At 45.4% G+C, this 16,190-nt stretch overlaps 1 protein-coding gene across 1 annotated transcript in view; it reads left to right on the plus strand.

The window, feature by feature from the left end:
* Positions 1 to 3,854, plus strand: part of Rnaseh1 (ribonuclease H1) — a 15,405-nt gene extending 11,551 nt beyond the window's left edge. Inside the window, exons 5-8 of the mRNA XM_008850164.3 lie at positions 335 to 389; positions 729 to 813; positions 1,353 to 1,477; positions 3,185 to 3,854. Coding sequence (XP_008848386.1) covers positions 335 to 389; positions 729 to 813; positions 1,353 to 1,477; positions 3,185 to 3,271 — 352 coding nt within the window. The 3' untranslated portion in view covers positions 3,272 to 3,854. The remainder of the gene's footprint in view (positions 1 to 334; positions 390 to 728; positions 814 to 1,352; positions 1,478 to 3,184) is intronic.
* Positions 3,855 to 16,190: the final 12,336 nt, after the last annotated feature.

A 16,190-nucleotide genomic window follows, 5' to 3' on the forward strand; every position in this document is an offset into this window, starting at 1 on the left:
TATAGCCCCAGCTGGCCTAGAACTCACTATGTAGACCAGGCTGGCCGAACTCACAGAGATCCACCTGCCTCTGCCTCCCGAGTGCTAGGACTAAAGGCATACACCACCACGCCCCGCCCTGTTTCCGTTTTTTTAACTAGTGTTGGAACTTGAACCAAGCACTGTACCACAGAACTGTGTCCCTAGCCCTGGTGTGATTTTTGAGGCTGCTATGTTTGTATGCAGATTTTGCATTTTATTTGAAAATGCACACTAATTGTTTTTATCCACTGAGAGGAATCAATTTGGGAGTAAGCAATGTAATTTTCTTTTTTTCTTTTGTACTGTGAAACAGAAATGTAGGTATTAGACTTCCTGGACGACAGACAAACCAAAGAGCAGAGATCCATGTAAGTTCCCAGATAAACGTGAGTCTCTTGTTCCTCAGTATGACTTGGAGAACATATCGGCCTTGTACCCCTTTTTTTACTGTCTATAGATAAAAGGCGTTTGAAGTCCACAGAAAACTTGTGGGCTAGTAACAATTTTGAAAGGGTAATTTTCTAGAAAGATTCTAGAAACATTTGAAGTAGGTGCCAGCAGGAGCATTGTAGGCTTAGCCTTCCTTCACATAGAGAATATAATCATGGAAGCATAGAGGTACTTTCATTCTGAAGGCCTGTTGGTCATCAGTCATATAGAAAGTTGAGCATTTCCATGTAGCCTGACCGTGGACTTTGTTTTTCAAGGCAGCCTGCAAAGCCATTTCACAAGCAAAGGCTCAGAACATCAGCAAGCTGGTTCTGTACACAGACAGCATGTTCACCATAAATGGTAAGTGCTCATGTCTCGTTTCTTCTAATGCTTTCCCAGTCACTATGAAGGGAACAGGCCTTTCTTCCTAGTAGGAGGTAGTATAACAGGACTGGGCACAGGTGGGAGTGAGGATGACACTGGGACTTACCAGGTTCAGAGGACTTGGGAGTCCCGGTCTGCTGTCCTAAGATGAGGCTTAGCTCTCGAACACCTGGGGTTTGTATGTATGTGAGTAACTTATATCACAGTATGCTGGCTTTGGGGTGGCTTACACAGTAGTGTCAGGAAGTGTCAGTACGAGGCTGGGAAGGCTTCCTGGAGGAAGTCAGACACAGATTAACCTGAGAGCTGCAGGTTGGATACAGCTAGCAAAAAGAGGAAAGGTGGGGGCTTCAGGAGTGTGCCAAAGTCTTTCTAAACAAGTGAGGCTAGCTAAGGAAGGGAATCCTCCAGGCTTTGACTCAAACACAGAGGGAGCCAGTGTGAGGAGAGACTGGGAGCAGGAGAGGCCAGGCCCTGTGGATGGAGGGTGAGCCTGTGAGCATGCGTTCTTCTAGGGATAACCAACTGGGTTCAAGGCTGGAAGAAGAATGGGTGGAGAACAAGTGCTGGCAAAGACGTGATCAACAAGGAAGACTTCATGGAGCTGGAGGAGCTTACTCAGGGCATGGACATCCAGTGGGTGAGTCCTGACAGTACTGCATAGCTGCTGTGACCGGTCTAAACTAACCAGAGAAGAAGGGTTTGTGGAAGGGATTTAATGAGGTGGGTTAAAGTATCAGTTTCCATGAAGCATGCGTGCGTGGGTGCGTGCGTGCGTGTGTGTGTGTGTGTGTGTACGCGTGCGTGCGTGCGTGTGTGTGTGTGTGTGTGTGTGTATGTACACATATATCAGCATGCATTAATTATACGTAATGATGATTTTGTTTATGAGATTTGCATACATATGTGTAGTATATTTTGTTGATGTTCATACCCTTTACCCTCTCTTGTCCCCGCCACTGATTCTCTTCCCATTTTCCTCTTCCTCACTCTCACCCTTCTACTACATAATTTTTGTCTGTTTTTTGTGGCCCAGTAAGTTTCATTAGGGTTGCTTGTAAGAGATGATGAGTGAGGGGTTATTTATAGGAACATGGGCACCTTACCAGTGGCTCCACTACTGAAGAAAATCCCTCTCTTCCCCATAAACTATTAACTACTTACAGATCCCCAGGGATGGGTAGGGCCTCATGAACCCCTTCCCTATCCATGACAGTGTCCACAGGTCCAGTCTTGTACAGGTCCTGTCCAGGAGTTCATGAGTACCAAAGGCCATGTCATGCCTGGAAGATGGCATTCCACAACACTCCACCCCTTGCTCTGGTTCTTACATACGCTGACTCCTGAGCCTTGGAGGGGCTGATTTAGACGTTCCATTCATAGCTGAGCATTCAACAGTCATTTATTCTCTACACTTAGTTATGAGTCTGCATTAACCTCCACCCACTGCAGAAAGAAGCTTCTTTGGCCAGAGCTGGCAGCAGCGCTAATCTGTGAGCATACACACAGACATTTAGAAGGCATTTTGGTGGACACAAGATGTCCATTTAGCAAAGTAGTAGTAGCTTTCCCAATAGGGTCTATTCCTTCCCAGCAGAGGCTTTTGATCAGGTTTATAGTACCAGATGTGAATTTCCCTCCTATGAAGTGGGCTATGGTTCCCATAGAAAGTGGTTGGTTGCCTCCATAACATACTTGCTACTGTTACTTCAATGGTATCTTCAATAATAGGGTCTTATCATCTAGTTCTGGTGGCCAACCAAGAACAATGGAAATAGCTTGTGTTGTTTGGGGGCCACAGCGGCCTCCCTGACCAAATAATACTGTTGGTTTGTAGGTTTGTTTGAGGCAGGGTCTCATGTAGCCTAAGCTGGCCTCAAACTTGCTATGTAGCAAGGGTGATCTTAAGCTTCTGATGCTCCAGCCTCCATCTACCAATGCTAGAATTATAAACAAGTGTCACCACACGCAGTTTATGCAGTGCTGAGGATTGAGCCCAGGGCTTTGTGCATGTTAGGCAAGCACTCTACCACCTGAGCCCCAACCCTAGCCCCAGTGTGTTGTCTTGTTCAGAGTTCTATCAGGGAAGGGGAGCTGTTAAAGGGGAGCTTTGTCACTCAGTCTGTTCTGAATACATATATTTTTTGGGTGTGAAAAAATGGTCATGTGTTGCATGTGTAAAAATCGGGAAAAGTAAGCCAGGCGTGGTGGCACATCCCTTTAGTTCTAGCACTCGGGAGGCAGAGGCAGGCAGAGCTCTGTGAGTTCAAGGCCAGCTGGGGCTACAAGGAGACCCTGTCTCAAAAAAAAATCAGGAAAAGTAAAGGGGGAAATTTTGTTTTAACAGATGCACATTCCTGGTCACTCGGGATTTGTGGGCAACGAGGAAGCTGACAGATTGGCAAGAGAAGGAGCAAAGCAGTCTGAAGACTGAGTGAGCTTGAGAGCACTCTGGAGACCCAGCTGGTGGCTGTTGTTTCACCCTGGCATGCAGTGAGTGCGGCATGGACTGCCACAGTAGGCAAGCAGGCGCACTCTCCAGCTGAGGCAAGACACTCTGATGACCTGTGCTGCAGCTTGATTAAAACATGCCTGAATACATCAGAAAGCAAAGATCGTGAGATTTCAGCATTTATGCTTTAGGGCTTGATATTATTCTTGTTTCTTTTATTACAATTTGGCCCAAAACATTTGAGTTTTGTTTTGACTTTAAGAAGGAATCAGTAAGTACTGGTTAGAAGATGTAAACAAGTGGCCTAAAGGTATTCCAAAAATGATCATTTTCCTTCCAGTTTGCATGACTGCCTTGTGCCTGTGTGCACGTCACATAAGATGCAGCTATACTGGAACCCAAGTCTTGGGTCTTCAGGAGGGCAAAGTCTGCACACAGATAACCTCAGTTCCTGGACCACTGTGTAGGAACAGCTTCAAAAACCAAGATGGTATGGTGGCTCACACTTTTAGTCTGCGGATCTCTATGAGTTCCAGGCAGGACAGCCAGGGCTATGTTGCGAGACCTAGGCTCAAAAAACCAAGCAAAACAAAAAACTAAGATGTATAAATATATATCTAGTAAATTTCTTTAGGTTTTTTTCTTAAAAATATTGTACAAATTTAAAACAAATGTTTGAAATGATCTTTATTTTTATAATAAAAGCATATAGGAATGGCACAACACAGGTATAGTGTATTGAATTACAGCTCCGACATGGCACCTAACAACTATCTGTAACTACAGTTCCAGGGGGCCTGACACCCTCTTCTGGCTTCTGTAGGCATTTCATGAATGGGTACATTTCATAAATCCAGGCAAAATACTTATACACATAAAATAAAAATAAATACATTTAAAAATAATTTTAAGTGAATGTCCTTTAATATCTAAAACTAGAAATTGAGAAAATCACTCTAGAACATGTTAGTCAACCTGTTCCAGACAAAGAAACCCACACAGTCCTCAAGCAGTGGAAATTTGTCCAGCTCCACTCGAGAGGATGGGAATGTCAGGGATGCTGAGGCAGTTACCGTCAGCTCCTCAACGCTTTGGGAAATTGGGCCACCTGCTGGAACTGAGGGCAGATGGAGTCACTCCTGAAAACCAGTGACAGGCACGTTTCATCTGCTCCTCCATCCTGTTCTGTAGAATGGTGACAAACCTGGGGTCTGGCTGTAGTGGCCCTGGAAAACTCTGCAGTACCTAGACCTATGTGGAAAGTTCTGGAATAATAAGTAGGACAGGAAGTACTGATGGTTGCCACAGCAGGTGTGGAACAGGCTCTGAAAGTGCACAAGAGGCAGACAGGTCAGCTAGGAGTTGGAGAGCAGGGCAGTGGCCCTGGGCGAGACTGAGATTCTGAATGCGTCTTCTGCTGGCTTCATGTTTGGTTTGTGTAGTAAGATCTGTTTGAAAATTCTGTTGAGGGCTGGGGAGATAGCCCAGGTAAATGCCTGCTGCAGGAACCCAGGGACCTGACTTCAGAACCAGCAACTGTGGAAAGGCTGGGCATGGCTGTGTACCTTAACCCCAGTGCTGTCCAGGTGGAGACAAGAAGATCACGGGGGCTTGCTGGCCATTCAGCCTAGCCCAAAATCCATGAGCCTGGGTTCAGTGAGGCCCTCTCTCAAGAGAATAAGACAGAGTGATAGAATAGGACATTCAATGTCCTGAGGCTTCATGCACATGCATGAACACACCTGCATATACACCACACAAAATCCTAGTAGAGAGCCAGTGCTGCCAGCACATACTTATCTCAGTCTTTGGAAGGCAGAGGCAGGGGGATCAGCCTAGGCTACATGGCAAATTTGAAGCTAGTCTAGGCCACCAAACAAACAAAGACTCCTAAATGGGATTTTTTTCTGTGTGTGTGTGAGCACTGGAGAGTGAATAGAGAGCCTCTAACATGCCAAGGAAGCACTCTGCCACTGAACTATGTCCTAGAACTCTTAATTTTGTGTTTGTTATGTGTGCATGGACGTAGAGACTGGAGACTGGTGTCAAGTGTCTTCCTCAGCTGCTCTCCACCTTGTAAAAATGAGCATTAGTTGGGGCTGGAGAGGTGGCTCAGCAGTTAAGAGTACTGACTTGCAGAGGACCTGGGTTTGATTCCCAGCACCCACATGGTGGCTACGAACTGTCCTTAACTCCAGTTCCAGGGGAATCCAAAACCCTCTTCTGACCACCGTGGCATTGCACGACACAGGTGCACTCACATACATGCAGGCAATATACTCATACACATAAAATAAAAAAAAATAAATTGCATATATCAATTATATGTAATGGGTTTCATTATGACATTTTCATAATGTGTATATAGTGTATTTTGATCATTTTTACCACCCATAACCCTTTCTTGTCTGCCTCAACTCCTTCCTCTTCCAACCAGTTCCCTTCCATTGAATAACAACTCACAATTTGTTGTTATAGAAAGATAAAAGGCCTTGATACTAGCTTGATATACAAGATTGTCTGAGGACGGGCTGGCGAAAAGCTCAGTGGTCAAGAGCATTTGCTGCTCTTGCAGAGGTCCAAAGTTCAGTTGCACCGTATTAGCTTACAACTGCTTGTAACTCCAGTTCCAGGAGATTTGAAACCCTTTGGCCTTTCAAGGTACCTGCACACATGGTACACAAACTCACACAGGTGTACACAATTTTTAAAATTTTTTAAATTTTTTATTATTTTTATTTTATGTATATGAGTGTATCACCTGCATGTAGGTAAGTACATCTGTGTTGTGCAATGGCTGCAGAGGTCAGAAGAGGGCATTGGATCCCCTGGAACCAGAGTTACAGATAGGTGTTAGCCACCATGTGGGTGCTGGAAATCAAACCTGGGTCCTCAGCAAGAGCTGTCAGTGCTCTTAACCACTGAACCATTTCTCCAGCCCCACAAATAAAAATAAATCTTTCACTTGGGAGGCAGAGGCAGGTAGGTCTTTGTGAGTTCGAGGGCAGCCTGATCTATATAGTGAGTTCCAGGACAGCTGGGGCTACAGGGAGACCCTACCTCAAAAAGACAAAAAAAAAAAAAAAAAAAATCTTTTTTTAAATTGGAAAATAGAAACAAACCCTCTTGATACAGAAAGTCTAGGTCAGTCATACTCAAAAATTAAAATGTACACACCTTTAATCCCAGCACTCTGTAGCCCAGGCAGGCCTTAGTTTGCTATCTTCCTACCTCAGTTTCCAGAGAAGTTAGGATTTTGGGACTGTACCACCAAATGCCACTGTTTTGTTTTCTTGTTTTTTGAGGCAGGGTCTTACTTAATCTGGGGTGGCCTTGAACTTGCTACGTAGTCAAATATGACCTTGAATTTGCAAACCTGCCCTAGCCTCCCAAGTGCTAGGATTATAGGTGTATACCACCATGCCCAGTTTATTTATACAAAACGGAATTGAACGCAGGGCTTTGTCCAGTCAGTCTACTAACTGAACTGCATCCTAGCCAATTGGCTTTTTCCCCTTAAGATTTATTTTATTTTCAATTTTGTGTATGTGGATATGTGTATGTCTGTGTGTGGATATGTGCATGAATACTGGTGCCTGAGGATACTACAGGCCTCAGATGCCCTGGAGCTGGAGTTACAGATAGTTGTGAGCTGTCCAACATGGGCGCTGGGAACTAAAACTCTGGTCCTCTGGAAGAACAGCAAGTGCTCTAAACCACTGAGCCCTTTCTCTAGTCCCTCATTGGTGACTTTTTAAAAGAGCAAGACCCAGGTATGGTGGTGGCACACACCTTTAATTCCAGCACTTGGGAGGCAGAGGCAGGTGAATCTATGTGAGATTGAGGCCAGCCAGTCTATATAGTGAGTTCCAGGCCAGCCGTGGCTAATAGGGAGACCCTACCTCAAAAAAGGAGCCTTGCTGGGCATGGTGGTGCACGCCTTTAAACCCAGCACTCGGGAGGCAAAAGCAGGTGGATCTCTGAGTTCAAGGCCAGCCTGGGCTACATAGTGAGTTCTAGGACAGCTGGGGCTACAGGGAGACTCTGTCTCAAAAAGACCAAAAAAAAAAAAGGGAGCCTTGCCCAAATAAATAAATAAAAAAGTATCCCAAACCAGATATGGGAGCACACACCTGGGAGCATGTCGGAGGTGCAGGCAGGAGTGAAAGACCTTAGTAAGTTCAAGGCTTTCCATCCTGAACTTCCCAGCCTCCTTATCTATGTGAAATAAAATTCTGTATATTATAAATTCTGTAATTTATTCTGGGCCTGCTGGCACAAGCATGTAATCCCAACTACATGGGAGGCAGAGGCAGGAGGGTTGCAAATTCAAGACCAACATGGGCAACTTAGTGAGACGCTGTCTCAAAATAAAAGGGACTGGGGCTAGAGCTCAGTTGTAGAGCTCTTGCCTAGTGTGCATGATGTCCTGGGTTCTATACCCAGGACCAAAGATGGGTGGGGAGAGACCCCCAATCCACAGTCTTCTGTCACAGCTGTATAAACCGGACCGGCACAGGCAGATACTGGGGATTGAATTTGGGGTCTCCATGTTAGGAAAGCATTCAACCCACTCAGCTACATCCTCAGCTAATCTGGTTGTTAATGAATTAGTGACCAAGACTAAGCATTGTTGATGTATAGAGAAAGCCACTGTCTTTTGTAACACTGATATCTGTCCTAACAGTGCTTGTTGAGCTCTTCCCCCTCCTAGCACTTCCCCTGTTAATTGCCTTGCCTTTCCCAAGCATACAATTCCATCATCTGCTGAGAACACTCAGTGCAACTCTTTTTCCTGCACTTAATGTCTCTTATTACTGTCTGGCGGCTAATTGCCCGTCTAGTGCTCCCCACACTTTCCCACTCAGGTGGTGAATGGCTGGAGTGCATCTGAGCAGAGCACTCTGGGTGAGATGGGTCTCTCAACCTTCAAAATTTAGGACGCTTTCTTGTGCTTATCTCTCGCAACCCCACCATCCAAAAATACATTACTGAGTTTACTTTTTACAGTTGCGTTATGCAATGGAAAGTCACACATTGCATGGCTTCTGTAGGTTGCAAGGCCCCTGGGGGGTTCTCTGTCCTCTTCAGCATTGCTGACTACTCATGCCAGTCACTCACCTGTGCCACCTCTTCACATGCCACTTGGATGCCTGCTCCAAGGTTTTGTTTTTTTTTTGAGACAGGGTCTCCCTGTAGCCCCAGCTGACCTGGAACTCTCTGTGTAGACCAGGCTGGCCTTGAACTCACAGAGATCCACCTGCCTCTGCCTCCCAAGTGCTGGGATTAAAGGTACGCACCATGCCTGGCTCTCACTAGGAGGTTTTTGTTGTTAGCCCCCTATCTACTCACCCTCTGTCTAACTGGACATGGCTGGAGTCCCCAAGTATGCACCAAGGTACTGCAGTGTGAACCCACAGAGAATGCAGGGCCTCTCCAGATCTCTGGGAAAGTTGTACTTTATGGCTTTGGGAGCCCATGTCCCCACTATCAGGTCACTGGTCCTTCCATGATGCCATGGCCCTGTGAAGCAGGTGTTTTGAGTGATTTGATAAAAGCAATTTGCGAGTCCAGCATGGAACATGGAGGTGGGGAAGTCCACACTGGTTCTGAGGTCAGAAAATTTTCTCTGGGGCTGGTGAGATGGGTCAGCAAAGTGAAGGTGCTTGCTTCCATTCTTAGAACTCACATGGTGGAAGGGAAAAACCAATTTCTGAAAGTTTACTCTGACCTCCACATGCATATCACGGCATGAGTGCACCTATACACATACACACACACAAACCTAAAATTTACGTTTGGCTCAAGAGTTATACACATTCCAATAGTTCTAGTTCGTGATGGATTACTTAAGAATGAAAAATATTTTTTCGTATGTATATTGTCAGTGGCTATCAGAGTTTTGGGGCATTGTATCAGCTACTTTTCTGTTTGCCACAAGGAACTGCTTGACAAAAGCAGCATAAGGAAGTCTTTATTTTGGCTTACAGTTTGAGGGGGTCCAGTCCATCATGGTGGCAGGAATATAAGGTGACTGGTCACATTGCCTCTGCAGTCAGGAAGCAGAGAGAGATGAAGGCTGGTGCTCAGCTCACTTTCTCCTTGTTTTTATTCAGTCCAGTCCTCTAGTTCATAGGGTGGTGCTGACCACATTTAGGGTTATTAGGGTCTTCCCCCCTCACTTAACAGAGTTCAAAAACTCCCTCACAGACACACTAGGGTATGTCTCGTAGTGATTCTGAGTCCAGTCAAGTTGACAACGAAGATGAACCATGGCAAGCATAGATGCTCATGACTGTTCATTGCATTTGTCAGACCTGTGCTACATGTGGAACTGGTATTGTTTGGCCCTTGGGTGCTGTGTTAACATCAGTGGAGTAGCAGGAGGCTCGGTGAGGGATGGCAAGGGCCTCTGATGCTCCCTGGGTGCTTTCTTACAGATAGTCCTATATCATTCCTTCTGGCTGCTCTCTGATGTGAGTCATTGTCTGAGGACAGTTTTAAACAAATTGTGTCTCTGCAATAAGGGTCTCAGGTGAATCAGTACTCCGCCAGGATTTAGACACATCCTGTCACATCTCTCATCCCTCGGGACTGCCAGAGCAATGCTGATGAGGACTGTGGAGGCTGAGAGCTCTCAGAAGAAAATTTGTGTGACAGGAAGGAAATGTCAGAGCCGGCACCCTTCATCAGCTTGAGGGCTCTTGTTTACGTTCCTGCCTCAGCCATCAGCTGCTCAGCAGAACAGTGAGAAGCTGTGTAGCTGCTGCTCAGCCGCTCCCCACGCCTAAGGGCACACACCTGACTGGATTTATAGTCCATGGGTCTTTGATTGTTGAAATGTGCAACTTGACCCACCAGGTCCCAGCTTGGGGAGTTGTCCAACCCTACTCTCAAAGGAGTAGCCCCGAGTTTGGGAGGAGCTTCACATGAAAATGAATAAAGCTGCTGTGCTGGGAGCTCTGCAGTGCTGGGAGCAAAGGGGAGGGTGGCAACACAAAAGGGAGCCCCTGAACTTCAGTAGAAGATGTGGCCTGCCTCAGTCCCGCAGTGGGCAGGGATCAGCTGCAGCTGCTGCAGGGCCAGCACTTTCCCCAGGCTCACTGAAGCCACAGAGCCAGTCTAGAGGGTCTCTGAGACTGGCTCAGGGCTGAAGGGAGAGAAGCAGGGCCCACTCAGGTCACTGAGGTAGTGCTCCTGGCACAGGGGGATGCCACAGTGGAAGATGAGACTAGGAAGAGGATGCCTGCTTTGTACCAGGGAAATCATTAGACTGACGGACCCTGCACCAAGGCAGGAGAGGGGGAATGGAGACAATGTGATCCCTGGGGCCTTTTAAAGGACACCAATCCCTTCCTAAGGCTCCCTTTATGACCTTATCACCTCCCAAAGATCTGACCTCCAAACAGCACCACACTAGGAGTTAGAATTTCAACAGAGGAATTCAGGGGGACACAAAGATTCCACCCACAATGGCAAGTTACTGAACTTCATACCTGGTCTGATCTCCATTTTGGAGAAAAGGGGAAAGAATAAAGGCTTGGGAAGAAAAGACAAAACAAAGGGATATAATATTTACTTGTGTAACAGAATTTTTTTTTTTTGTCTTTTTGAGACAGGGTCTCCCTGTAGCTCCAGCTGTCCTAGAACTTGCTATGTAGACTAGGCTGGCCTCGAACACACAAAGATCCACCTGCCTCTGCCTCCCAAGTGCTGGGATTAAAGGTGTGCACTACCATACCCAGCATGTGTAACAGAGTCTTTTCTGGGCAGAGCTGGGGTAGACAGGGCCTCTGGGGGATGAAGTTAATGTCCTTCCCACAGGTGCCTCAAGTGCAAGGACCCAGAATCCAGGTGGATGTGGGCCTTCTGCCTTCCAGGTGGAGAGTGGGGCGCTCAGATGTGGTTTTCTGCCTAGAGTTATAGGATGCAAAAGCCTCTAGATATGAGTAGAGTGACTCAAAGAACTCAGGTAGGGAAGGCTTGAAGGAAGTCAGCATGGAGGTCAAGCACAGGCAGCAAGTGCTCCTCAAGAATCAAAGCTGTTAAGAGATGTCTAGTTTCATGTATATACAAGTACTGTGTGTCAGATGAATTAAGTACCCCCAGAATTCATGGGCTGTAGCCCCAACCCCAGTAAATCATCTGGACTTGTCTGAGCTTCTCTGAAGTTGGCAGTGAGGCAGGAAAGTGTAAAGACAGTGTATTAGTTACGTTTCTGTTACTGTGATAAGACACCATGACCAAGGCAACTTATAAAAGGAGGAGTTTATTGGGCTTATGGTTCCAGAGGGATGAGTCCATCATGGTGGGGAGGCATAGCGAGAAGCAGAAAGCTACATCTTCAAGTAGGCGCAGGAAGCAGAGGGAGAGAGAACTGGAAGTGGGCAGGGCTATATACTCCAATGCCCACCCCAGCGATGTGCTCCTCCAGCAAGGCTGCACCTCCTAATCCTCAACAACAACAACAAAAAAAGCCACCATCTAGAAGCAAAGTTTTCATGTACTTGGAGCTTGTGGGGGACATTCTCATTCAAACCACCACAGACCTTGCTTGTCCTGAGCTACATGTACCTTTTTCCTAACAAAGCACTTAGCAACCCCCTACCTACATAAGCTGCACCCACACCCCTCTCCTAATAAAGCAATCAGGTCACTCTGACCAATAGCCCTCTAGCAACCCTTTTGTGGACAAACATCCGGGAACATATGTGGAAATTAGAGGAAGTTGGCTGATCCAGCCTGGATTGGTTTTGGTGCATGTATGGTAGAGAAAACTGTCCTCTGAGTGAACTTTTGTATTACCATTTTATGTTCATGCATAACATGACATTTCACACACCACACCTCACACACATCATACCTCATACACACCAGATCTCATATAGTCCATACCCCACACACTATACCTCATAAACACTACACCTCACACTATCTTATACACAGTACATACACATGTAGCACATAAATATAAACCATATATATCACAATCCATAGTACACTTCATATAGACACACTACCCACAGACCATACCCACATACCATACACATCCAAACACATACCACAGAACACACACACACACACACACACACACACACACACACACACACACACTCAGCACCCTTTCCTGTTACATTCCTTCAGAGCACTTGTCACTATTTGACTCACTGCACATTCATCTGCTTCTTACCAGAATTTAAACTCTGTGAAGACAGAGATTTGTTTACTTCTGGCTTGATGTTGCATACCCAGGACCTCAAACAGTGACTGGCAGGTTAATGTCCAGGGATTATCTATCTGTAGGGTAAACTTAAAACATCATTAATCTGAAGAGCTGGCAGAAGATTAGATGCAGGCTTTCAGTCGGAGGTGTGAACTAAGGGAGGCTGTAGATGGAGTGAGGGCGCTGAGTTGGTTGCCTCCCTTCTTGAGTTCTTGGTACAGGTATGAAGGAGTTGCTGAACTCCTACTTTGAGTCTTAGGAGAAGTCAGGGTGCCCAGAGTGAACAGCTGCCTCACAGTATAGGCATAGTGGGGCTCTAACAGAGGTTGAGTCTGGGGGCAGTGACAAGGCTTTGCCGCCTCAAATTCAAATGTGTGGGATATTAGCTTTGAGTGTTGGAGACCTGCCAGTTAGTAACACTGGCAACCAGCAACCTGCCAGGAAAGAATCTGTCATATTGACAAACATTTCCTTCCCCTAGAGTGAGATCCAATTTCTGAAACTCTATGCTCACAGCCCACACTCCTACATCCTTGTTGGTTGTTAAGAACAATATATCTAATTCCTCAATACTTATTGTACTCAGTCTTGAGTTTTGCTATCCTGCTTGCCCCACCTCCCTCTGTCCCAACATTGGGATGTACCACAGAATATTCTGTGAAACATTTTCAGATAAGTAGCAGAATGTTTGTTGCTGTTGAACAATTTCTTCAACCCAATCTGCTATGGTTTGACTGTCTGAAAGTTCATGTGTTGTGAGGCTACTAGGATTAAATGAGGTCATAAGAGTAAGGCCCCATGGCATCAGCTTTATGGGAGATGAAGAAGCTGTTTCAACTTATATGACAAGGAACATACGGAAATATCTCATTGATGTTTTGTGGACAATATGATTCTGAGTGTGTTGACAAATGGCTTCACATGGCAATAAGCAAACATTGGAGTTGATTTTTGTCCTGGGAGCATAGTAGATTGAAATCATTCTGTCATCTTGTAGATACACTGGCATTTTTCTTCTAGGAAAATTCATGTCTTCCATGTTTGGTTCAAAGATGTATTAGGACCAAGAAGCATGTTTTCCTTTTAATTAATCTGAACACAGTTTTGTTAAGTGTGGCCTTCAGGCTGCTGTTTCTAGGCATGCTTTCTTTGTTAAAGAAATCCAGATCAGCCAGGTGTGGTGGTGCATGCTTTTAATTCCAACTCTCTAGAGCCAGACACAGGCAGACCTTTGTGAGATCAAGACCAGCCTGGTCTACATAGTAAGTTCCAGGTCAGCTGGTGGGGCTACAGGGAGACCCTGTCTCAAAAAGATTAAAAAAAAAACAAAACAAAAAAAACAAAACAAAACAGATCCATACTCCCCTGCCCCCCCTTTTTTTTTAACTAAGGAGATTTACCTGAACAGATGGCTTATTGGTTTTTGGTTTGTTTTTTTTTTTTTCTCTCTCTCTCTCTTTTTTCAGTCTTTTTGAGACAGGGTCGCCCTGGAACTCGCTATGTAAACCAGGCTGGCCTCCAACTCACAGAGATCCATGCCTGGCAGATGGCTTATTTCTTAATTCATGGATAATAAGTACAACTTAAAAATCTTTACTGGAAAAATTTCAAACATAGATACATAAAAACGAATAGTTTGGCCGGGCATGGTGGCGCACGTCTTTAATCCCAGCACTTGGGAGGCAGAGGCAGGTGGATCTTTGTGATTTCGAGGCCAGCCTGGTCTACATAGTTCCAGGACAGCTGGGGCTACAAGGAGACCCTGTCTCAAAAAGACAAAAAACAAAAAACAAAAAACGAATAGTTTGATGAATATCTATTTGTCAGCTTCATAATTATCAACATTTGATAACCTAGCTTTGAATAATATTCTGGGATTGTTCTTTTTTAAATTTATACCAAGTGCAAGAATATACAAGTCTCCTGCTGGGTTATGTACCTTGTAGGGATTTTCAAGGTTCCTTGATGTGTAGGCTCTCGGGTAGTCTCACTGGTTCTCATTATCCAGATCTTACCTGTAACCCTGTGCTTATTTATAGATGGACCCCTGAGTTTCACAGAAAACATATTTTTAGTCCTTTGTTGTTTGATGCCAGCTTTTTTACCCGAGTCCCATGTAGCTTCTAGCCATAGCCGCATCCTCCATCATCATGCCCACCCCCCTTGGCATTTTCTATTTCCCAGAAAGCCCTCCAGGCTGTTACACTTGGAAGACTTTAACTCAGTTTCAACCCTAACAGGAAAAGTAGTTTCAATTTGGGCTCCTCCATGGCATATGAGTTTAAGTAACTTGTTGGAATTCCATCATCACCTATCGCCTAAAGTAACCAAACAATAAAGACAAGGTCTATGGGTTTCTATGTGTGGTGATGCTTTTTGTGGACAATGTCTTCATGACAACCCAGGACAACTGAAGTAATTCAACAGTGGTGCAGAGTCCACAGATGGCTCAGCTGTCCATGCTTGAAGTGAGACTCGCTGTGGTGGCAGCTGTCCCAGTGGTCACTGTGTTCATGCAAGTTAACAAAAACAGCCGGGCGTGGTGGCACATGCCTGTAGTCCTAGCACTTGGAAGGCAGAGGCAGGTGGATCTCTGTGAGTTCAAGGCCAGCCTGGTCTACATAGTGAGTTCCAGGACAGCTGGGGCTACAGGGAGACGCTGTCTCAAAAAGACCAAAAATAAAAAACAAAACAAAAACAGAGATAAAGTCCAGCATTCTTTAAAACTGTCCTTGATGAAGTAGAAAAAAAAAAAGACTGATTCTGTTGATATCTTCCAGCAAACGTGGCTTCAGAACTCTGTATACAGGAAGCATGTCAGCTGCACAGCTGAAAATGACCCCACCTAGAGGGGAAACTTTGGCTCCCTCAGCTTCAGGTTCCTTTCCTGTAGTGCAGCCCACTACCCCTTCACAGGTTTTTCCACAGGTGAGGATAGGTAGGCACATGAAGATCAGATGAAAATTATTAACAGGGGGCCAGAGAGATGGCTCAGCAGTTAAGAGCACTTGCTGCTCTTGCAGGGGACCTTGATTTAGTTCCCAGCACCCACATGGTGGCTAACAACCATTTGTAACTCCAGTTCAAGGGGATGCAACATCCTCTTTTGGCCCCTGTGGGTACCAGGCATGCATGTGGGGTACATACATACAGGCTGACAAAATACTTATACACATAAAAATAAAAATAAACAAATCTTTAAGAAATTATTAGTAGGATACAGCAGGGCCAGCAAATGAAACAGAGCCAAATGAAGCTTGTTGGACTCTTTCAAATACTTCATGAGCTAAGGATTTTTATTCTTGAGAAATGGTCTATGTAGCCCAAGAATACCTCAAGCTTATCTTCCTTCATCCTCTCTAAGGCTGGAATTATAGGCATACACCCAAAGCACAGTTTAAGAATGTTTTTGTGTTCTGTTTGTTTTTTGCGTGCTGGCTACATCTCCAGGCTGTTTTTGTTGTTGCTGCTTATTAGTCCAGGCTGGCCTTGAACTCTCAATCATCTTGCTTCAACCTCCCAAGTGCTAGGCTTACATGCATGCACCCCATGCCCAAACCTAAAAATAGTCACTCTCTTTCTCTCCCCCCTCTCCTCTCTTCCTCTCTCTCTCTTTCTCTCTTTCTCTCTCTCTCTCTCTCTCTCTCTCTCTCTCTCTCTCTCTCTCTCTCTCTCTCT

The sequence above is a fragment of the Nannospalax galili genome, unplaced genomic scaffold (assembly GCF_000622305.1).
Source record: "Nannospalax galili isolate Female #2095 unplaced genomic scaffold, S.galili_v1.0 scaffold100, whole genome shotgun sequence".
Lineage (NCBI taxonomy): Eukaryota > Metazoa > Chordata > Mammalia > Rodentia > Spalacidae > Nannospalax > Nannospalax galili.